At 40.4% G+C, this 25,319-nt stretch overlaps 2 protein-coding genes across 2 annotated transcripts; both read right to left on the bottom strand.

Moving 5' to 3' along the window:
- Positions 1-15,648: 15,648 nt before the first annotated feature.
- Positions 15,649-18,997, bottom strand: LOC124688522 (peptidyl-prolyl cis-trans isomerase FKBP12-like). Its single transcript, XM_047222190.1, has 8 exons — positions 18,905-18,997; positions 17,948-18,121; positions 17,791-17,824; positions 17,466-17,527; positions 17,126-17,178; positions 16,758-16,873; positions 16,311-16,343; positions 15,649-15,803 (listed from the first exon to the last, which is right to left on the bottom strand). Exons 1-7 carry the CDS (start codon positions 18,921-18,923, stop codon positions 16,340-16,342), a joined length of 462 nt encoding a protein of 153 aa, XP_047078146.1. The 5' UTR covers positions 18,924-18,997; the 3' UTR covers positions 15,649-15,803; positions 16,311-16,339.
- A 267-nt stretch (positions 18,998-19,264) lies between these two features.
- LOC124688523 (universal stress protein PHOS34-like) lies at positions 19,265-21,136 on the bottom strand (the record flags this gene model as incomplete). The annotated part of the gene is given in 4 exon segments (XM_047222191.1): positions 19,265-19,686; positions 20,379-20,497; positions 20,608-20,711; positions 20,810-21,136. Coding segments are annotated over 4 exon segments (489 nt in total). The 3' UTR covers positions 19,265-19,610.
- Between the last annotated feature and the right edge of the window lie 4,183 nt (positions 21,137-25,319).

The raw sequence follows: 25,319 nt of genomic DNA on the forward strand, positions 1-25,319 counted from the left end.
TAAAACAAATGGCAAGGCATAATTAATAAAGTTAAAAATAAGTGAATTTCAACTTTGTCACACATTTTTATTTTATATTTTATTTGAATAGAGTTTATTTTTGTGAGCATTTTGATATATTATTCATATTTTTCTGAGTTGAAATGGATTTGATATAATTTTTCAAAGTTTTAGTATTTTACTGGAATTTGAAATAAAACGAAAACACTAAACATACCCGTTCGGGTTACACACGCAGAGACTGGCGAGTGGGGCCTAAGGACACGTAGACTGCCACGCAGGCAAAGACCGGTCAAAACGGACTGAGGTCGTTGACCTCCCCGACGTTTAAACGCCGGCGGCCGCGAGCACGGTGGCGCCGGCGATTTAGGGCTCCCCCGGATGCGCGACTAGGTGCGTTCGAACGAGTACTGCAAGGCGAAGCGAATGGTGGTGGTGGTTTCCGCGGGGACTCATCGGAGCGTCGCCGGGAAAGGGTGCTACGGCGGTTTACTCCGGCGAGAATCGACTCGGAGGCTACGGGATGCGAAACTCGGAACTAATAGGTGCGGGAGGTGCGCAAACTCACCCCGAAGCTCAAGGTGTGGTCGGCGACGACGATTGCTCGACGGAGGCGATGACGATTGAAGATCTCCCGGTGATGTCGCTGCGAAGGGAACGAGGAAATTGATCCTCCACACGGCTCCCCGGATGCTCGGGCTCCTCCCGAAGCTCCTTGAGTCCGGGCGCTCCTCCTGGACCACGCGCCGGAGGGCCGAGGTGGCTCCTACCGCCGTGTTCTTGATCGACGCCGGCGACGGAGAATGGAAGAATGCGAGAGATTGAGGATGACCGAGAGGGAATGGATGGGCGGCAAGGTTCTAGGGTTTCTCGGAGAATCTCCGGGCATATTTATAGAGCTCGGCGAGGTCGAATTGGTAAGTTCACCATCGGCGACGGCCGAGATGTGGCGGTGACATTGGTACTGCAAACGAGCACGAATCGAGATGTTTTTAGATAGGCTCGGACGCGAGAATAGTTGGGCGCGGTTCTGAGATGGCCTGCGGCGTCCAGGGTCATCCTTATCGCCGCCGAGGTCGTGGCCGACTGGCACAGGCGTGCTGTCGACGCCGGGGAAGAAGAAGGACGAAGCTTTTCTCCTCGCACGATTTTTGACGCAACCGAAACGGTATCTGGCCTTGGGCTGGACTGCTCCTGGGCTTTGATGGGTTGCTGTTGGGGTAGGCTTCGGGCTGCTGCGGTCCAGGTAAGGTAAGTCCTCTCTCTCTCTTCTCTTTTCTATTTATTTTCTGTTTTATTTTCTGATTTGAATTTGTTATTTGAATTCAAATTTTGATTCTGGTTTTGCTTTACAGGTTCAAAAATATTTGACTTATAAGTATAACTTGATAATCATATTTATTGCATGGTTTTGTTGTTTAAACAAATATTGCATTTTTTTTTAATTAGAGTGACACTATGGGAGGTTTGATTAAAAATGGAAATGGTTTAGATATTTATCTCAATTCCTTTTTAATTTAGGAACCAACTATATTTAAGTGAATTAAAATTTCTAACTCTGTGCATGGTGAACACATGATTAGGTTTTGCTAGTACTTAGCAATATTTATGGTTCACATATATTTTAATTATGGATAGGGTTTAACAAATGGTAAAGGTATGGGATTGGTTCATGATTTTATGTGAATGATAGTTCTTAAGGTTTGAGAAAATGGTTGATTAAACTCTATAATTACTAATCTTGCTTAGCAACTTCTAGCTTGGATTATACTTGTGATACATGATACACAAGGTAGGGCATATCATTTTATGTGAAGTGGATCCTATGTGAAAGGGTTTAGGGTTTTGCATACTCTTCATTAAATTGCAATATAAGTAGGCATGAGCATTGGTCTGGGTTAACTACTAGTGATATGCTTATTATTTTATGTGATAGATGAGATCTAATAATCATATGGTTTAACTTATGATCTAAATCTACAAGGTATAATCATGCATTAGACAAGATCCACTCATTCCTCACTAATCCCTCCTTATTATTCCTCTCATCATACTCACCCTAGATTCTTAGGGTTTATAATTAATACTAAGTTGTGATGATTATGGAATTGGTTTTCTAAGGTATTGTTATTGGAATAGGGTTCTCACCTCCAAGATTAAAGGTTGGTTTAAACAAGTAAGATGTAATACTACTCTAAAATTCTCTAGGATAGACATGGCTATGGTTAGCATCTATAATCTCTCTCACTTCTAAATGTCTTGTAATAGCCTAAGGTCCTACTCAAGATATGATGATATGATCCTCTACATATATGGTTTGCCTAGGAATTCTACCTTGGTATCTTCTGTAGCTTGTTCTTCAGGAAATCTGGTAAACCTGCATCTTGTGGTATGCCTCCACCTCCTGGCTTCTTCATCTTGATCCTAGCTAATTAACATGGAAGGTCTCAAGTGTTTGGTTTCCTTGTAGCATGGTACAAGATGAGCAAAGGGATGAAGGGTGTGGCTCTATTTATAGGCTTGGGCAAGCTCTAGTATCATGACACATAGGTGGTGACTCCTATGTTGGTTAGATGAGTAAGGTGCTTGGTTGTCATGCCCTTATCCATAGCTCTGGCCGGGCACAAAAAACCGAAACCGAAGACCGAACCCGAAAAAACCGGGACCGAACCCGAATTAGCCTGAAAATTCGGTCTTCGGTTACTGATCGGTCTTGGGAATCAGCTAACCGAAATTTGTTTGGGCTGTTCGGTCAGCTCGAGATGGAGACCGATGCGACCGAAGCGACCAAATTTTCTTCGCAGAGAAAGGAATTAGTCCCGCGTCCAGCCCATTGAGGCCCAGTTTTGGAGTCTTACCTATTCGTGTCTTCTCACTTCTTTCCTCCCTGACCTAGCCCACACGCAGAGGAGAGACGACATGCCCTTGCGCCGCGTCGCGCCGCCGCCACAGCTCAAGCCCGATCGCCGGCAGCTGCAAGCTCTGCGCCACACCACCTGGACGCCAGCCCACCATCCTCACGGACTCACAGTCATGGTCCAGTTTGTAGATCCCTGCCACCACACTCACGGTAAGAACACTGCTGTAAACAGTACGATTGTTGTTTCCCCATACAAAGACGAGTTGCCCTTTGATTTGGCTGATGGATTGAATAAGGTTGAGCTGCCGCGCTTCTCGATTTTTTCAGCTCCTGTGTGATTTAGACGATTTGTTGTATCCCTGTGTGTCCCGCACTGATGAATGGAGAGCGAATAAGATATTTCTCTGCTGCGTTTTTGTAGATGACAAGAATCCGAGTATGAGCTGAACCAATATTGTACATGAGGAATTGAGGATGTGCTGAACCAATTTTTTATAGACTTGTACTGTCATTTTGTACTGCAAATGTAAAAGGAATGACAAGTGAATTACTTGTTTAGTTTTTGTACGGCAAATCATAAATTGAAGTGCTTGTAATGATCATCGTGTTGTGCTGCCATTTCTTATATACTTGTGCTGCCATATTCTCTTTTTGGTCTATATGGTCATGACCGAAGACCGAACCGAAAAGACCGAAGACCGAATACAGAAAGATCGGAAAGACCGAACGTAATATGGGTAGTGTTTTTGGATAACCGAAATTCTAGAAGACCGAAAAGACCGGACCGAGCAAACCGAACAAACCGAACGCCCGGGCAGATCCATAGCAATCCTTTGAGCATGAGGTGGCATAGCTTGGAAAGCAAGTCATGTAGATATTTTCATCCTATGTGGCAAGATCATTATCCTCTCATATGATTTATTTTTGGATAGCCAAGTGGCATTTGCTACTAAATATCTTGTGGATGGTTTTATTGTTGTTGATGAGTCACTATATTATATTTGATTGGATTTATATTATAATATTGGTGAAAAGGTGGAATTTGAAGGTTATTCCTCAAATTTGGATAGTTTTTGTTTGATTTCACCAAGGCATGATCATATGAGTTTCAAAGTACTCATAGTTAATTTTATTCAAATAGTTTGAACTATAAATCGTAATGTAAATGGATTTAGTTTTATGATATTCCATATACTTAATAAGTTATGATTTAAATAAGAATGTGTGGCTTTTATGCACTTTAGACCACTGTGGTTTACCTTATTTATAAGTGAATTAATTACACACAAAGGTAGTTGCTAACTTTTAAGTGTTAAATAGTTAGAGTTTGATTCTTAAAGAATGTGTTGTTGTAAATCTAATTCCATTTGATCTAATCCATAGATCAAATCCCTACCCAAAACAAGGTTTTAGCAAAGATCACAGTGAAGTTTATAGCGCTTGACTTGATGATCTACTTCAGTTCCAGCAAGTCAAGTGAAACTTCGATTCTTGTGGTAAGTTTTATTTGAAAGCGCGAAAATTCCCGGATTTTCTATGCATGAATGCAATGCACACTTTGGTGTTCTCTCATTTTATAGCCTCTAAACCTGGGATATTACGACCTCCCCCCTTAAACTAAACTTCGTCCCGAAGTTCGAACGCTCTCAGGTTTCGGAACGTGGAACTGACTTGAACAGATCACCATCCTTCAACTCCATGGTGATCACACTATATATAATTGAATATATCCCTTGTTTAGATCCTTCCTGTAGTCTTCTGATATCTGGCACTGATACTTTCGTCAATTCTATGGTTTCTTTCAACACTCTAAGCTTATAGTCTCGCTCTCCAAAGATTCTTGGAATAGGACATCTTATTTTGTTAATGGACTTTACTAATGGTTGTGGTGACATCTTCTTATTTAGGTAATCAAAGCTTGGTTCTACCAGCTGCGATAATCCAGCTGCGGTGTAATATGGCACTACGATTTACCAGCTGCGATACTCAAACCTTAATTTTTAAAAGATTTATTTAAGGTAGGGTATTGTTTTCCCTTACTACCATAACGAAAGTAATGGTACTTGGTAAGGTTTTTATAATAGGCATGGTCCTGGTTGTTTGGTCCTATGACTGGATTAGACTCATTTAGTCCCTCCAATCATGGCTTCTAGTTTTTGCTAGTTATCTTCCTTTTGGTTTCTTTAGGTTCCATGAAAGGAATCTTTCTAATAATCATCAATTTTGGTATGGTCAAACCCTTCAGTCTTTTGTTTTCTTAGGCTTTGATTGTCCTCCGATAACTTCTTCATCCAACTTCATTTTCTAAAACTTACTTAAGTTCTATTGGTTTTGAGTAATTATAATTACCCACTTAAGTTAAGGTCTAACCCTTACTTCTTCAATATATAAACCTCGGCTTCTGGTCTGACAATCTCCTGAGAGTACTTTTATATGGGTACTTCCCAACAACCTTATAAAAATAAGATCGGACTTCCTCTCGGTTTAGACCTTTTTCTCCGTCTATCATACTCCAAATCATATTTTAATACTTCTCCTTCAACCTTCCTCTCCCCCTTGGAGTTTACTAATGATCTTTAAACTTCCTTTCTTCTAATCATTAAACTCCAAGGTTAGAAGTTTAGTCTTGGTCTAGCTTATAGTTTGTACTTTTCTAGAATCTCACGAAGAATTCTTTGTGGTGTATCCACTCAGTTGTGGTTATCCATTATGAATCCTCCAATTAAAAAAATTTACCAGCTACGAGATACCAGCTGTGAAATACTAGCTGCGGAATCCCCCTTTCTTTTAGGTAAAGAAATGTTCGAGATGTGGCTATCCGGTACCATTTGCAGACTACCTAGTACCAGATGTAGCTTATTGGATACCAGCTGTGGCTATGTTGTGGTTGTCAATATCTACCTACCAGCTGTGGCTACTTACATAGCTTTAGTTAAGATATACCTCACTTTCAATGATTTCTCTTCATGGTTATCCTATATCAGCTGCGGTCTTATGATACCAGCTGCGACTTCACTTGTCTATTTTCCTTCTTCTAGGGTTTGTTTTGCAAGATAACCACTTGTTGACACTATGAAAATAGTATTGTAAGTGACTTCGCTTGCATTCCCTTCTTCCATAATGAATACGGCTCCACTTCTACTACTCCATATTCACTATTTTTCTCACTTTTATGGTACTTCCATGTTGAAGTACTCCTTGATTAAGGATAAAAGTGAGTTTGATTGGTCTTTCCTTTAGAGTATTGTGGTTGCTTCCCACAATTTGACTTCCTTCATCTAGTGAACCATCATCTTGTCTTCAAAATCTTCAGAATTCGTCACTTCCTCACACGAATACCTTTGCCCTCTAGACCTATAACATCAAGTAAGAGCTTGATATTGCAACATGCATTTGCATATCAAAGTCAAACTTCATGTATGGATCTAGTCAAACAATGAAAATCCAATAAAATCCAAGAAAATCCAGCGTTGTGCATACAATACACATCTTTATATGCCTGAATATAGTAGTTGGGTAAGACATCCCTAAACATCAGGATCAGATGTGTAGTATATAACACCACATAAGATAGGTTTAGGTTGTGATACTTAGCACAATACGTGAATTTCTACTATTTGTCTCAACATTTATCTTAATTGCACATTTGCAATGAGACAATTTGAAACAAAATGGCCTGGGATAGTTGAAGTTAACCTAGTTTTCTTTGGAAGTACTAACAAAATAGTATACCATATATATGTGTTATTGAGGACTACTTCCTATAATACAATTAGTTCTAACATGTCTACTCTAAACACATGATTGTTTAGAATATACCACCTATAACTCTAGGATTTCTCTATGCTCTAAATAAGCCTTCTTTCAATTAAGGACTATGGTTCTAACATACTTAGTACCGTTATTAGGATTTTAAGGCCTAAGCTTTCGAACTATTCCTTAAATCCTACTCCTCATCATACTTCTGTTAACTCACTTATGATGTTCTACTCTCTCACATCATGATTCTCAAGTGAATCATATATGATTACCAACTTTACCATGAAAAGTAGAGTTCTATAACTCCTATCACTCTTCCTTACCTCCTATGATTGACTCATCATAGACATATACTACCTTATATAACTTGTTTCCCTTACTTAACATCAGTCATTTGACAGTTTTAAATGACTCTTACTTAACCATAACATGACTTGGTATACATCTTCCAATAGGATATCTTCCTTATGGTTGTATCCTCTCTTTGGACTACAATGTGTTGTATACCAACTGTGGTCTACTACCACCCATTATCTTAAGCTCCAATGGTTTTCTAGTTATTTGGAATGAAGCAAGATAACTAATTCACTTCACTAAAGAAAATAGATAAGAAAGATTGACTCAAGTGTGTCAGGATTATTCTCAAGTGAATACCCATCTCAAGTCAAAAGAATAGTTGGTTTAGCATAGTTGGCTTAACTAAGATAGTTCCTATAGACACTACCAAACCTATAGGTCTCCTTTAAAGGGTTTTAATCCTAGGGTCAAAGCATTTGCTACGATACCAGCTGCGGTGACCCAGCGTACCACTCGCATGGTGTAGTACACAAGTCGTTGACATAACACAAGTGAAACACCGTTCCACCCATATTACATCCCTCGAGTGGTACAACGGAAACATATGCGAGTCCAAGGTATGTCTATAGAAGTACACACGAAGCTGTTTACATAAGATCCACACAGCCTCCTACTTTACGGTGAGGTAAAACTTCAAATAAAGCTCCGGAAGCACGACTCGTAGTCTATCTTATTGCTAACTCCGGTTCAAGAGCTACTTGGCTTGCTATAGAAATCTAGCTACTTAGGTGCTAGGATTAGGGAAAGGTTCCCTTCTATTATTAGTCTAGGTTTCCATAATAATTGATGCGGAAGTTGACTCCATTGACTTCTTTGATTGGATTCTTCATCTTGTTGCGGTTGACTCCCTTGTCTTCGAGTTCCACGGTAGTTTCTCCTTCGGTGCATTGCTCTAAGAAGGGGGTTCAAACGAGATAGAATGAGTACGAGCGTACTCAGCAAGTTCATATTAGGAAATAGGTGTATCATGCACTAGCTACAGCCATAGACCGGAAAGTCATAGGCCAATGCAAGTTTTCATAAACATTTCTTCAAAAGGTTTATTTTATTCTGAAAACTATGCCCGTCGGTCTTCACGAGGTTGACTAGAACTTCGTGGAGTTCCTTTCTGCCGCGTTCGCGAGTTCCCTTCCGGAACAGGGAGTGACAGGTCACAATTCTTGATACCCTCTGCGAGAGGTGCGTTACTTTACCCCACAAGAGATCTTAACCATGTTGCCGGCCGAGAGTATGTCCCCGTCCACACTTCCTTTGGTGTGAGGCCCGAGTATAAGATCCAAGCCAATCACTGCCTTCTCCGCGACCCCGCAAACCCACCCTTTTGTCCGACCGTACACCTCCGAGTAGACTTCCCCGATAATACGGCTTTACTCATGGTGTACTCCGGACAATCCCTCATAGATCGTTGAGCTTATCATCACTAATGGATGGGGATTTAAAAGGATTTCCCAACCTATTGCGGCGGTGCCTCCAGCACCCCACCGGCTCTCCGATCCGTTGGCGTGCGGAAGGGAAAAGATACGACTGACTTCCCCGAGCCATTATAGATCTTATGGATAACGCGATATGTACGGCGCTAGAATCACTGGACGGCATTGGTAATTAATCCTAGGGTGATATAACCCATTGCAATGGAACCTCCACCATATCAACACATACCATGGTTCCATTGCCCACCACATAGTCATATTCATAATTGTAAAATAATATTTGCTTTTCAATGCATGAGTGATAAGTATAGTACTTTGCATATAGTTTGATAAAAATAATCAAATGACATGAGCAAGTGATGAACTTGCCTTTCTTGACTGCAAGATTATGCAGGCAAAAGCTTCGATACGTGATAACTCCAAATGTTGAAATACCATCATCGTCCGGTAAGGACAATGTTTAAAGAACTGGCAAAGATGCTATAATGCATAATATGAGATGCAATCGTCCCGAGCGTAACCTAATCCCAATGATTTAGGATGTATGAGTTGTAAAGATTTCTTTAGGTTGGTTGTACTTTTAGAATGGTTCTCAAACAAGGTTCTTATTAGGGTTTGGTTATATTAGCATCAAAATCAAGTGATATAAGACATCATAACAATCATACACATAAAGAATAGTAGTGGAATAATATGTGAAGAACAGTTGTCAATTTTAAGTTCTACAGGACATGGTTGATGATTATTTATATTATACTTCAAAAGATTAACTTTTGAAGAACATGTTGATTTAGAAATAGTAAGTACTTTAAATAGGAACTAGGGCTTCTATGGTTTGATTAATATTTGTACTTCAAAAGAATAACTTTTGAAGAACAAGGTTAATAAGAATAAGAACTACTATACATAGGAGTTATGTAACTCTAGGGTTTACTATTGGGTTCATTTAATTTCACTAATAGGAACTAGTTGATTCTTAACTTGGAATGGGTTTCTATATAGCAAGTATTGGTAGGTTTATTGCTATGGTTTCTTCTAAGCATCATATCAAAGGATGGTTATCAAGGTGTTGCTATGAGTTAGGGTTTACTATGACTTCATATTTGCTTTACCAAATAATCTCTAATAGTTTCTAAGCTAAGTGGTTTATCATTTCCTATGTAAGGTTTAGTTGGATAGGAACATGTGATGTGATTTGCTACACAAGGTTGGTATTAGGGTTTATCATCATGGTTTAACTAGGGTTTGATGGTTGAGGTTGATCCTAATGGTGTGGTATATAGGATTGGTGATCAATGGTGCTAATATGTGGTAGCAAGCTAGGGTTTATACCTAGGTGATACTAGTGAATCATATAGGTTTTAATTAAGAATAGGAACATGAAATGATAATCTCATGTGACTTGGTTTATGCTAATGGATCATAAGCATGTATTCATTGGTTTCTTACTAGGGTTCTATAGGTATAGATGAACCTCACATGATCACATGTGATAAGCAACTAGGGTTTTAGAGTTACTACTAAAGTGTAAATATCACATGAGTTAAATCCTTAGGGTTTTAGGTTTGCAACTACTATGGATGAACACATGAAATAATGAGATCAATGTCTTACTTAAATTAAACTTAGGGTTTCTAAATTATGGCACAACTCTACAAATGATAATTGACAAGATAGGTGTGATTACTATTTACTTTGAAACAAAATCAGTAATGGTTTGACATTTTATTAGTTTTCACAAGGATTTGTAATTACTTAAGAAAGTAGAAAATAACAATTTTCAAATTAGGGTTTATGAATTATCACTTAGTATTTAAGTGGATGCAATTATGATAAAGAAAATTAATCTTAACATTTTACTTAGTTACTGAATAGTTAAAATTTAATTTTGAAGTTTCACTAATTATTGAATTTCAAATTGTATTTAAAACAAATGGCAAGGCATAATTAATAAAGTTAAAAATAAGTGAATTTCAACTTTGTCACACATTTTTATTTTATATTTTATTTGAATAGAGTTTATTTTTGTGAGCATTTTGATATATTATTCATATTTTTCTGAGTTGAAATGGATTTGATATAATTTTTCAAAGTTTTAGTATTTCTATGGAATTTGAAATAAAACGAAAACACTAAACATACCCGTTCGGGTTACACACGCAGAGACTGGCGAGTGGGGCCTAAGGACACGTAGACTGCCACGCAGGCAAAGACCGGTCAAAACGGACTGAGGTCGTTGACCTCCCCGACGTTTAAACGCCGGCGGCCAGAGCACGGTGGCGCCGCTGATTTAGGGCTCCCCTGGATGCGCGACTAGGTGCGTTCGAACGAGTACTGCAAGGCGAAGCGAATGGTGGTGGTGGTTTCCGCGGGGACTCATCGGAGCGTCGCCGGGAAAGGGGTACTGCGGCGGTTTACTCCGGCGAGAATCGACTCGGAGGCTACGGGATGCGAAACTCAGAACTAATAGGTGCAGGAGGTGCGCAAACTCACCCTGAAGCTCAAGGTGTGGTCAGCGACGACGATTGCTGACGGAGGCGATGACGATTGAAGATCTCCCGGTGATGTGCTGCAGAAGGGAACGAGGAAATTGATCCTCCACACGGCTCCCCTGGATGCTGGGCTCCTCCCAGAAGCTCCTTGAGTCCAGGCGCTCCTCCTGGACCACGCGCCGGAGGCTGAGGTGGCTCCTACCGCCGTGTTCTTGATCGACGCCGGCGACAGAGAATGGAAGAATGCGAGAGATTGAGGATGACTGAGAGGGAATGGATGGGCGGCAAGGTTCTAGGGTTTCCTGGAGAATCTCCAGGCATATTTATAGAGCTCGGCGAGGTCGAATTGGTAAGTTCACCATCGGCGACGGCCGAGATGTGGCGGTGACATTGGTACTGCAAACGAGCACGAATCGAGATGTTTTTAGATAGGCTCGGACGCGAGAATAGTTGGGCGCGGTTCTGAGATGGCCTGCGGCGTCCAGGGTCATCCTTATCGCCGCCGAGGTCGTGGCCGGCCGGCACGAGCGTCTTCGTCGACGCCGGGGAAGAAGAAGGACGAAGCTTTTCTCCTCGCACGATTTTTGACGCAACCGAAACGGTATCTGGCCTTGGGCTGGACTGCTCCTGGGCTTTGATGGGCTGCTGTTGGGGTAGGCTTCGGGCTGCTGCGGTCCAGGTAAGGTAAGTCCTCTCTCTCTCTTCTCTTTTCTATTTATTTTCTGTTTTATTTTCTGATTTGAATTTGTTATTTGAATTCAAATTTTGATTCTGGTTTTGCTTTACAGGTTCAAAAATATTTGACTTATAAGTATAACTTGATAATCATATTTACTGCATGGTTTTGTTGTTTAAACAAATATTGCATTTTTTTTTAATTAGAGTGACACTATGGGAGGTTTGATTAAAAATGGAAATGGTTTAGATATTTATCTCAATTCCTTTTTAATTTAGGAACCAACTATATTTAAGTGAATTAAAATTTCTAACCTGTGCATGGTGAACACATGATTAGGTTTTGCTAGTACTTAGCAATATTTATGGTTCACATATATTTTAATTATGGATAGGGTTTAACAAATGGTAAAGGTATGGGATTGGTTCATGATTTTATGTGAATGATAGTTCTTAAGGTTTGAGAAAATGGTTGATTAAACTCTATAATTACTAATCTTGCTTAGCAACTTCTAGCTTGGATTATACTTGTGATACATGATACACAAGGTAGGGCATATCATTTTATGTGAAGTGGATCCTATGTGAAAGGGTTTAGGGTTTTGCATACTCTTCATTAAATTGCAATATAAGTAGGCATGAGGATTGGTCCGGGTTAACTACTAGTGATATGCTTATTATTTTATGTGATAGATGAGATCTAATAATCATATGGTTTAACTTATGATCTAAATCTACAAGGTATAATCATGCATTAGACAAGATCCACTCATTCCTCACTAATCCCTCCTTATTATTCCTCTCATCATACTCACCCTAGATTCTTAGGGTTTATAATTAATACTAAGTTGTGATGATTATGGAATTGGTTTTCTAAGGTATTGTTATTGGAATAGGGTTCTCACCTCCAAGATTAAAGGTTGGTTTAAACAAGTAAGATGTAATACTACTCTAAAATTCTCTAGGATAGACATGGCTATGGTTAGCATCTATAATCTCTCTCACTTCTAAATGTCTTGTAATAGCCTAAGGTCCTACTCAAGATATGATGATATGATCCTCTACATATATGGTTTGCCTAGGAATTCTACCTTGGTATCTTCTGTAGCTTGTTCTTCAGGAAATCTGGTAAACCTGCATCTTGTGGTATGCCTCCACCTCCTGGCTTCTTCATCTTGATCCTAGCTAATTAACATGGAAGGTCTCAAGTGTTTGGTTTCCTTGTAGCATGGTACAAGATGAGCAAAGGGATGAAGGGTGTGGCTCTATTTATAGGCTTGGGCAAGCTCTAGTATCATGACACATAGGTGGTGACTCCTATGTTGGTTAGATGAGTAAGGTGCTTGGTTGTCATGCCCTTATCCATAGCAATCCTTTGAGCATGAGGTGGCATAGCTTGGAAAGCAAGTCATGTAGATATTTTCATCCTATGTGGCAAGATCATTATCCTCTCATATGATTTATTTTTGGATAGCCAAGTGGCATTTGCTACTAAATATCTTGTGGATGGTTTTATTGTTGTTGATGAGTCACTATATTATATTTGATTGGATTTATATTATAATATTGGTGAAAAGGTGGAAGTTGAAGGTTATTCCTCAAATTTGGATAGTTTTTGTTTGATTTCACCAAGGCATGATCATATGAGTTTCAAAGTACTCATAGTTAATTTTATTCAAATAGTTTGAACTATAAATCGTAATGTAAATGGATTTAGTTTTATGATATTACATATACTTAATAAGTTATGATTTAAATAAGAATGTGTGGCTTTTATGCACTTTAGACCCTGTGGTTTACCTTATTTATAAGTGAATTAATTACACACAAAGGTAGTTGCTAACTTTTAAGTGTTAAATAGTTAGAGTTTGATTCTTAAAGAATGTGTTGTTGTAAATCTAATTCCATTTGATCTAATCCATAGATCAAATCATTTCTACCCAAAACAAGGTTTTAGCAAAGATCACAGTGAAGTTTATAGCGCTTGACTTGATGATCTACTTCGGTTCCGAGCAAGTCAAGTGAAACTTCGATTCTCGTGGTAAGTTTTATTTGAAAGCGCGAAAATTCCCCGGATTTTCTATGCATGAATGCAATGCACACTTTGGTGTTCTCTCATTTTATAGCCTCTAAACCTGGGATATTACACTTATGAACTTATTCATATGCTTGCAAGACATTAGACGACATTCCACCGAGAGGGCCCAGAGTATATCTATCCGTCATCGGGATGGACAAATCCCACTGTTGATTCATATGCCTCAACTCATACTTTCCGGATACTTAATCCCACCTTTATAACCACCCATTTACGCGATGGCGTTTGATGTAATCAAAGTACCTTTCCAGGTATAAGTGATTTACATGATCTCATGGTCATAAGGACTAGGTAACTATGTACAGAAAGCTTATAGCAAATAACTTAATGACGAGATCTTATGCTACGCTTAATTTGGTGTGTCCATTACATCATTCATACAATGATATAACCTTGTTATTAATAACATCCAATGTTCATGATTATGAAACTAATCATCCATTAATCAACAAGCTAGTTAAGAGGCATACTAGGGACTCTTTGTCTGTTTACATATCACACATGTACTAATGTTTCGGTTAATACAATTATAGCATGATATATAAACATTTATCATAAACATAAAGATATAAATAATAACCACTTTATTATTGCCTCTAGGGCATATCTCCTTCACATGGGCATGGTCAAAATGTTGCAACCTTTTTACATTTTTCTATGGAAAAAGATGTTGCAAGCAATGTTGCATTCCGAAAGATGTTGCAAATGGATGTTGCCTTGATCCAAGATTTCCTCGAAAAGCGGATCAAAAGGCTAGGAGTCGGATGATAATTTGATATTTCTTCATGACTTTTATTGACGACAGGGAAATTGTTGCATATACAAAGAAAAATGTTACACGTAAAAAAGTGTTGCAACAATTGAACACACGGGATTTCCCACTTAAGTGGACCAGGTGACTCCGAAGTGGCTGGTATTTTCTCGTTTTCTACCGGAAAACACACATCACGAGCCTATAGAGAAAGAGTTTACAAATACTAAAATAGACCCAAGTTTAAGCCTCAATACCATAAACAACCTAAAACTTACTTTCTAACTTAACTCGAGGATGTGGGACTATGATCTAGAATTTGTTATATAACAGTTTCTGTAAGAAATGAGCTTTCAAATACAATAGCCCAAATATGGTTAAGCTGATTTGCATTATCCATCACAATACTAAAATGAACCTAAAATTGAAATGATCTTATATGTGAATTGTAAATGTATTTCCTTTATGTGGGAAGTCATACATTAGTAACATCGTCAACAAACACCGCGGCTAATGTATGACATTGTATGGCGTACCCACTGTTTAAAAAATCGGCCAAGATACCGATTTATCGACCGATTTATCCTGAATCGGATGGTAACCGATAAGATTTCGGCATATCGGCTAATTTATAGTTAGCATCGATATTTCAGCCTATTTTCCGTTTAATAACTTATATTTCATATGATTTTCAATCCGACGGCCGGTATTTTGACCAATGTTCACTGAAACTATCTTGTAGAACCATGCATTATCTCAATTTTCCATTTTTATTGATTCAAATGCAAGGAATCAAGTAATACTTCTATTAAATTCTCCAATATTATTTTTTACTTAGAATATCAAAGAAAATTTAGTGTCAAAAATTAGGATTTACAATAAATAAGTCGATAAATGGCTGACCGATAAAATCGATTAATCGGTCGATAAGCGATTAATCTCCATTTAGAGCTCAACCGATAATTTAACGATTAACGATTTCTTGAACATTGGGCGTACCACATATCAAAATTACATTCATGAGATTGGGCTACAATTTCAGTTGTTAATAATGTCGATCTAATATTTGAGGATGCTAGACTTCAAAGTGACATTCCTAGGTGAATTGTACAGAGCTTACTGCTATTGTGGGAGAAGAGTTACCCAAGTGTTATCCTCTTTGGAAAAACAACTTACTATATAGCTAACTAAAAAGGTTAAAAAAAGGTAAAAGAAACGCTAAAGAATTGAAAGAGCAAATAGCCGAATTCCTCCATACTTCACACCAACGTTTAGTATTGTGGTATGGGCACCAGAAACTTGCTACCAAGATGACAAACTACAAGGTTCCAAATGTCTACCCAATTAGCTTAAATCATCACCCCAATGTAGCACTTCACACCAATGTTCAAGAAATTGTTAATCGTTAAATTACCAGTCGAGCTCTAATGGAGATTAATCGCTTATCGGCTGATTAATCGATTTTATCGGTCGGCCATTTATTGGCTTATTTATTTATTGTAAATCCTAATTTTTTTACACTAAATTTTCTTTGATATTCTAAGTAAAAAATAATATTGGAGAATTTAATAGAAGTACTACTTGATTCCTTGCATTTGAATCAAAAAAATGGAAAATTGAGCTAATGCACGGTTCTACAAGATTGTAGGACGAAAATATCGATTGCCAGACCAAGTTTCAGCGAAGTTTCAGTGAACATTGGTCAAAATACCGGCCGTCGGACTAAAAATCATATGAAATATAAGCTATTAAACGGAAAATCGGCTGAAATATCGATGCCAACGATAAAATAGCCGATATGCCGAAATCTTATCGGCTACCACCGGATTTAGGATAAATCGGTCGATAAATTGGTATCTCGGCCGATTTTTTGAACAGTGCTTCACACCAACGTTTAGTTTTGTAGGTTCCAAAGGTCTACCAAACTTTCTTTTTGAGAGAACGCGTGTGCTTTATTAATCAACCATAAATAGAGTCATTACAAATTGCAACCCGGAAAAACTCCGGGGGCACACCGCGCCACATAGACATACTAGCAAACTCACATGACTGAGCTAAGTTATGCTCTACAAAGTTTTGCTCGCGACCAACATGTCGAAAAGAAACATTAGAAAAAAGAACCGACAACTTCTTAATATCATGGATTATCGATCCACAGAGCGAACGGTTCCTTTCATCGGCCTTGATCCGCTGTATAACAGACAGGCAGTCAGAGGCCACAATAAAACCATCCAGACCTTCATCCTTCGCCCAGGAAAGGGCAAGCCTGATCGCCATTGCCTCGGCCAGCTCAGGGTTCGAAACATCAGGGGAGCTTCCGCCGCCGGAGGTCTACCAAACTTGGTACCAAGACTTGGCGCTGAGAACCTCTATCTCGAATACTAGCTCGGAATTTGGTCGAATTCCCCAGGCTGGAAAGCCACTGGCTCCATATCCGTAATCTGGGGTGCACTGCAACAAGAACACTCAGAATATCAGATACCCAGGAAGACTGAATTATAGTACAATTTTACAGGCTTGGAAATGATATGGCAGTGAAAAAGGCCCATTAGTCAGCTGTTTTAGGCACACTGACACTACCACCACAGAGAGGTGAACGTTTAAGCAGTAGAATGCAATGGAAAATTGACAGTAGCAAGTAATGAAGTGTCAGATAAATCAATGAAGAAATTGCCACAAATAGGACATGTACCAAGAACATACCGTAATACGAGCAAGTTCGCCCACTTGCATGGTCAGAACTCCCTCATCCCATCCTGTAAGAAAGGGAGTAGTTACTGTTATGCCACTTGGGACAGTTTACTTGCACAAGCCAGCTAGTGTATCATGATTTTACAGATGCTGTCATCATGGATTAATATGTGACATTAGACTGGACCAGACAACAAAAGGTAGACTTTACTGTAGAAACAATAGTGCAGATACGCATTGATAAAGGAAAGTATTTCCATCAGATAACAGCAGCAACTAATGATGAATGAGCCAATAACAAAAAGCTAAAATGATTGAGTGTGAAATGAATAGCTCTCTAATATTAGATTACCTTTGATCACTGAGCCCATGCCAATGGTGAAAGTGAATTCCCGCTGCCCCTTGTCCTTGGTACTGAAAAAATAAACATAATGCCATCGGTTAAATTTCTAGTGTGCCAATATTTGTGCAACCTTCTAAGTTTTGCCCCCTTGTTTCAAAAAAAAAAATGTGCAAAATAAGTTGCATCCACGAGTTATGATATAGTATATCAGCAAATTCGAAAACAAAATTATACGCAGAACTTAGAAAAAGAAAGATTGCATCACTGGCAACGTTTATGTCCACCGACACTAAGCTCCTAACCACGAAAAACAAGAAAAATATTCATCATTTACCTCCAGAACTTCTGAGACAGATCACCATCCTTCCCTGTAGGAGCAACAAGGCAAGCAACAAAAGTTAGGTCTTGACTAACAGAAGGTCTAAATTTGATTTAGAAAGTGTAACTCGATCTGTCTAAAATGTAAAGTTACACTAACTGAGGAGGCCAACCGTAGCCGGTGCAGTGGACGGTGACCTTCTGGCCCTTGACGGGCTTGGGGCCGGTGCCGGGTTTCAGGATCTCCTTCTCGAATCCCACCTTCCCGTCATCCGCCTCTCCTCTCCACAACTCGGGGATGGCACAGCAGCGTTGGTGTTGTTGTCTCTGACCGGTGGCGGTGCGACCTATATTTCAGGATATATTTATTTTTGTAATCAATATGTACACCCCGTAATATATTTGGAATATATTACTCCGGGTCTCCAGGAAAACATCATTTTTTTATCTGAATTGTAGTTAATCCTCTTAAAATCATATTTTGCCCAAAACATAAGCTGAGAAAATTACATAAAATTACAAAATTTGTGGGCATCTTCATATAAAACTACCACTATTCAGGCTAGAAACTGCAGATAGCATGAATGCTCCTTTGATCGTGTTTTGACAGCGTTCCTGACCTGTGACCTGCTCATAAGGGTTGAGTTACTCTGTTTTCACCACAAACTCAACATTGACTTCCTTGGTTTCTAAAAAAATACTGCGACTAACTCTGAGGATGTCCTCTTGCAATGTATATTTTGTTATAAATAACTAATAGCCTAATATATTTTAATGATTATACAAATAATAAAATAGCCCAGATTACTTAAGCTGATATGAGTGCACAATCGACCATAATACGAAAAGCAAACTAAAATCCAAATTTACCTTATATGTGCACTGTAAGCAGATTTGACTGACGTGGAAATTCAGGCATAGACACAAAAAGGCCCTATTCGATTTCCTTGTACCGAAGTATATACACCAAGAAGTTGGTTACACATAGTTTATTCAACCAAACGAGATTATCATGATCCATCACAATCCTAAGCATGCCATATAACTACATATGCATAGTGGCCCCAGATTTCTAGCACAAGGGGAAATATCGTTAAGATGCAAATTTGAATTTGTGGTCGGTCACTTACTATGCCGCCATTGCCACATGGAACCACGCTGCCGCAGGGCCGCTGGCTGTCGGCCGCGCCGCTGAAGGCTAGCTCCTGCCAGGCAGCGTCCATTTCCCACCAAGGACCCAGCGAGGGCGCTCGATGCTGCCGCGGCAGAGACCTTGCCGCTGCCCCCTCCCAGCAGCAACAACTCTGCCCCCATCTATGTAGGTGCCGCGGATAAGAGGATGATATGGTGAATATGAGTGGAAGCAACGGAGGAGACTGGTGGTTGGGGAAGAAGGAGATAAACCTTGTCCGGCGACGCCTCTAATGGGGACAAGCATGCATGTGCGATGGACAAACCAGACCCGACCAGCTGTGCTGCACAGATCAGACTAACAAAAGGCCAAAGATTTTTGCAAAACCTTGTATAAACAAAAGCTCATATCCACATGGTGCCATGTTTCCATGTTGTCAACAGATCCAAGAATGTACAAAACCATGTGCTACATCCATCCATGGAACGGCGCACTTATTATACACAGATCCACAAACCAATGGTACATTTTCCATGCATACAAATGTACATAACCAGTTCGATCTATCTCGTCCCTCGCCAAAACCAATTGACAACATGATACATACAAGCATAGTCTTGAATTGCACAGGATTGCAGAGAGCACGGTAGCAACCTCAAAAAACATGATGCGGAATGCTACAAAGAATGTTGGTCGAGGATGGTTCAGGTGCCCTTGATCACAACAACGGGGCAGCCGACGCTGTTGATGCAGTAGTTGCTCACACTACCCAGGAACATCCTGTTTAAAACATTCAGCTGAGTTTGTGTCTTTCATGTAGCATGAACCGAAACAAGATGGAAGAATAATGCCAATCAAACAAGCAGGCAGGAAACTATGCTAGAATCTTCATGATCTGAATACACCAACACTAGGATAATTCTAGATCAACCAAGGATTTGGGTCTGTTCTCGTAAACACAGCTGATTATCTATCTTTCCTAATTAGAACCATTATCAGTTCTGGCTGTATAAGTATAATTGTTCATATTTTCATGATGCAATGCAAGGTCGAAACATTGCACAAATCATGAGAGTTTTAATCTACAGCTTTCATTTCCATTAAAAACCTGCATCACAGAATTCCGAAATGCAGATCTTCGTATAATAGCATATGGGTAGTTGGATACTGCCATAAAAGATGGCCGCATAGCCAGAGAGAACAACTAAAATTTGTTCAGCACGGTTCAGGATATGTGAGGCCGATCTTGTAGTGACGTAATTTTACCAAATCTTATAGCGCCACAATCAACACTAGTGATATCAGCATTCGAGCTTGGAACCAGCGAATGTGTCAAATTGTAAGAGAACTGGTATAGAAAACCTGAATTTTTCTTGCAATTCGTGTTTGTTCAGGCAATAAGACAGCGTCAAAACAAGCAGAAAGTCAGCTTCCAGCAGCAGAAGCTAGACAGTGTTTTTTTTTTCTGTTACCTTTTCACAGGCCCAAATGCCCGGCACCCCATGACGAGCAGATCGGCCTTGAGCTCGGCCGCGACCTCGCAGATCTTCTCCTTGGGATCCCCCACCACCACCTCCGTCTTCACCTCCACCTTCAGGAAACCAAGAATCCGATCTAATTACTACCGATTGCGGAAGAAATAACCGGAAGAACAGACGAGTAATCGGTACAGATATGACTCCTCAATCCCTCCCCGCTTACATTCTTGTCGGAGCAAATCTTGAGGGCGTGCTCCAGGATCGCCTCCGTGATCCGCCGCTGGTGCGCCTCGATCGCCTGGGTGAACGCCGGCACCTCCGCGATCTCTGATCAACGACGCGGGCCCACCGAAAAAGCCGTCAGGCAAATGGACAAGAATTAGTACTGGGACGGACAAGACGAAATTGCGGGGCTGCTTGCTTACTGGGGCCGCCGAAGGGGATGGGTCTGGGGTTGAGCCCGGAGGCGATGCCGGGCGGCGACTGGACGTGTAGCACGACGAGGGCGCCGTCGGGGCGGAGGCGGAGGCTGTCGAGCGCCCAGCTCAGCGCTTTCATGCTCTCCTCGCTGCCGTCCACCGCCACCACCACGCTGCTGAGGTTGGCCGTCGCCATGCTTGCTTCTTGGTCGGACTCTGCTCGCTAGCTAGCTCCTTCCTGGACGAATTGAGAGCGACTAAGTTTGCGTCGTGTTTCCTTCCTTACGCTGTTGGCCGTTGCTTATAAGTTTACCTGCTGGAGAAAACGTCCGCACGGCGGAGCTTAATCAGCGGCGCCGCTCGGGCTCGAGTCTTGCTTGACCCTTGGCCAGTTGGGTAGCTAGTGGTGGCGCCGGTCTTTCCAGCGGCGGATTGCGTACTGATCGCGCCCACGGATTAGAGCCGTCTACGGTTCTGAATTACTGATTGAACAGGCACACGTGACAAGTTAAATATGACAGTGACTCTAGTACTTTTCGTCCAGCTCGACCAGCTGCGCTCCCTGCCAAGTTGACGTCTTAACTACTGGTTTTTTATATCAATTGAAAAAACCCACCACAATTGCAAACAAAAACCTTGTTTTTTGTCAGGTTGTCAACCGATACAGGTGCCGAAAAATTGGAAACCGGTAGTTTTTTTTAATTTGAAGCCTTGAATTGTGCTAGTTTTTTTTTGCATTTTTCTCTCCTTTTAGGGTTCATCGAATGAAAGTTTAAAATCTACCGGTCAATCAAATGCGAGAGAAAAGGTCGATACAAATGAAGCTAAGAAAGAAAAATAAAAGAAAACGTATTACTCAACAGCACAAAAGCCAGTCCACATCACAAATGCACACTTTGCGTTATTTTTATTGTGCAGCTCGTGTATATTAGAAGTGCCATAGGCCAAACATCTAAAAAAAATCAAGTAGTAGTATTATAAGTTAAAAACAATTTGCATGTCAAATGTACAAGTAAAAAATGATCGAGTGAAAATGGTTGCGCAAGTACAGGTTGCACATCTTGAAAACCAAAATGGCCAAAGAAACAGTAGCAAAGTGAATACATGTGCACTGAAAAACATATACCCAAAGATCAATCCTCAGGCAATTAAATCTAATTTATTTTAGAACTAAATCTTAAGTTTTTTTTTTTTGAGGGGGAACCACACGTTTTATTAGCTTTCAATAATAACCGGTACAACGAAATAATATGCCTCTAAAAACTTATGTAACTGAACAAGCCCGGCCCAAAACACTTAGTTTTATAACTGGCCCAGACAACGCCTTTCTCTTTTAGAAATGACAACGCCTAGAACCCACACAAACCAAACAGGCCAAAAGTGGAAACACAAAAAAGCTGGAGTCTATTGAATCACCCAAAGCACGGTTGTTATGCTTAAAAAAAAAAAACCCAAAAGCAAGGTTGTCTGGTACAGTAGCAAATAAACCAGTGGACTGGTCGGAAACAATTTTATTTTATTTAGCCAGACGTACGATATATTAAGTTATTGATGATCCTCTAATATCTAAACAGAAACTATAGGTTGTGATTGTGATAGAAAAGCCTTGTCAAAGTTTAATTTCTTCACATAAATGCCAATCATGAAATGACAGTGTCGTTCTCTATGCAGCGTTGCGGTTCACAAGCAGCAGACCCGCAACCATGTTCTACATGACAACGCATGTCAGTCAATCAAGCGGTAGTGTTGATGTGTACATTACTCTCTCCGTTCTTTCAGTGTATATTCTAAAACTTTTTTAAAAACCAATTAGTGTATCATTTAATACTATTATTTTGATATGTAAACCAATCGAACCAACATTAAATTAATGACATCAGAGTATGGTTGCTTTATTTTCTAAGCTATTGTAATTATATAAAGCTAAATTGAAGACTAGTATGGAAAAAATAAGTAGAATAAATGAGAATGGAGGATTATATATCACATGTTTGCATCAATGTCGTGCATAATAAATAAAAGTTCTTCGAGTTTCTCCTAAGTATTTATCCTCTGTGACTTGACTTTGCTAGAATCATGAATTCAAAGGCTTAAGGGAAATCTAAAGTAGTAGAACCCCCTAATATGGTGGCATTTGTGAAAATTAGACATCATAATTACCTTCCTTATTAGGAGAGAAGAATATCAAAGTATAGAGAGCTGCGTTTTTTTTTTGCATTCCAAGACATAAGACTAACAACAGTATGATCGTGGCTTGTTGCAGTAACTAGATAGTGAAACATATTTGAGTAGAATCCCTTTTTTTAGGGGATATATGGACAAAATCCTAAGCGCACGATGATTGAAATTTGGTAATTTATGCAAGGGATGTAATATCTTTGTGGTGGTATTGCTTACTCGTGATGTCCTAAAAACATGGTCATGGTGTTATACAAATTTATTCCTTCACTACAAAAAAAAATGTAATTGTCTCAATTGACTAAAAGACAACAACTTCTAGGTCAATTTCATAAAACATGTCCATGCTGATTTAAATAAATGCAACTTAATACTACCTCTGTCTATTAAAGGATGTCACAAGTTTGTCAAAATATAATTATATCTAAACACTATTTATTGTGTTGACAAATTTGAATTTAGACAAATCTCTGACATCTTTTTATGGACGCAAAAAGTATAATAATTTATTTGTTGTATGAGGTTCTTATTTTCTATCGAGCAGATTTCCAATACTAAATAGGAAGAAGGGACAAGAGTAAAAGAGAACGTCTAATCTTAAGGTCAATACACCCTACAAGTGACCCATAAAGGAGAAGGAATCCCACAAAGCTCATTAGTGCTAATCCATGGTGCATGAAGCCCACCCTCCTTCACGAATCAAGTGCATGGACCAATTAAGGCCATGCTTCCCTTGGTTTTCATTTATCCTCAAGGAAATTTTGGGATTTTTAATAGATCTTTTGTTCCTTACTTTTCTCTCCCAAAAATGAGTACTGATGTCTGACTGAGAGCAGATATGTTGAGGGGCTCTCATTTCCCCCACTCCCCTCTCTCTCCTCCTCCCCCTTGAGAGTCTCCTCTGTCCCCCTGACTCTTCTCCCCCAACTTCGGCGGCTCTGGCGGCCGGAGTTGGTGGGGGAAAGAAGGCTAGCCTCCTCCTTCTCTGTTTATCCGCAGCTCTCGGTCTAGGTCTAGGTCTACGGTTAGGTTTAGGTTTAGCTCTAGATTGTTTGGTTTTCCCCTTGTGGAGTCTGGCATGATGTTGTTGAGGAGCTCTTCACCGGAGCTAGGGAGAGGTTCCTGGTGGTGGTGGGCGGTATGGTGGTTGGGTGCGGTGCTCCAGAGGTTGGAGATGAGAGCATCCTCCCACGACGCCTCCCTCTCCTCGTCAATAAGGATCTCCAGGTTTGGTGATGGGCGTGATCTGGGGAGGTGGAACTGCATCTCGTTTTCTTCACTTCCTGCGATGGTGGTGAGGGGAGAGGAGGCAGTGGCATCTTAGCTAGGAGAACAATAGTCGGGGTGTGCTTAGGTTTAAGATATTGGATTTATGGTTTCACGGCAACAACATTGTTCATGGAGTTTGAAAATATTGCACGGATCTCATAGACAGCTCAATGGTTGACCGACGAGTGTTGTTTTCCTTCCTCTCTCGGCGCAATTGCCCGAACTGGCGGTGAAAGCCCGCGACGAGATTCATTTACAACACCATCCCGCACGCAGGTAAGATGAGGGGAGGAACATAGCAAGATTGTTCTTCGGATCCATTGGACCGAAAAACCGACCTGCGCTTGGATGGTTAGGAGGACAGTTGCACCCCTAGCACATCACAGTTTATACTCGGGTTTAATAGTTTGGTATTTCATAAAGGTGGAATATTATTTTAGTGGGAGGTCCCGTCGATAGCGAGGTGCCAGATCATCACTTTTTTGGACCTAGTCTCTGCATGTCTGCGTATTTATTACTATGCTTGGAAAAAAATTGATCGTGATTGGATCATGTCACTACTGACGAGTCTCCGTCAGAAAGATCGGGCGACCACTACGTATTAGACTGCCATTAGCCATCTCTCGATGTCTGTATTATACGTATGGGTTTTCTTCCTCTCATCGTAAAGTTGATGTGGGCGCTAGCTGAACGCTCCCTCGTCGACGTCGGCAACGGAGTTGACAGAGTGACAGGAACGGGTGTAGAAGTTGAGACGAGGTCGGCACGGGGCAAAGAAAGCACCCAATTCGCCGGCCGTCTGCTGTCCACTTGACCTGACCTGGTGAGCCTCGACCACACTACGTGACGCCAATTTCGCTGGCACGAAACGCCCCCAGGAACACGCCCCAAAGCCAGCCCCGTCTTTTTTTTTACTCTGAAGACACATCACAGCAGGGTACGTCCACTGGCCAGCACCGGGGATGCTCCAGCGCTAGCCCCAGGGTGTGTCCAAAAGCCATTCCAGCATCTCATTTTTGGTCCGAAGAAAGGTCGACCCAGGTCCAGGAACAGGACGCCCAGCCCAGGT

The sequence above is a fragment of the Lolium rigidum genome, chromosome 2 (genome assembly GCF_022539505.1).
Source record: "Lolium rigidum isolate FL_2022 chromosome 2, APGP_CSIRO_Lrig_0.1, whole genome shotgun sequence".
In the NCBI taxonomy this organism is placed as follows: Eukaryota; Viridiplantae; Streptophyta; class Magnoliopsida; order Poales; family Poaceae; genus Lolium; species Lolium rigidum.

Excerpts from the sequence above, each read along its gene's own strand:
- LOC124688522 (XM_047222190.1), bottom strand. Across the intron at positions 17,528-17,790 it reads CTGTCTCAGAAGTTCTGGAG|TACCAAGGACAAGGGGCAGC; the intron begins GTAAATGATGAA and ends TTATTTTTTCAG. Across the intron at positions 17,179-17,465 it reads CATGGGCTCAGTGATCAAAG|GATGGGATGAGGGAGTTCTG; the intron begins GTAATCTAATAT and ends CCTTTCTTACAG.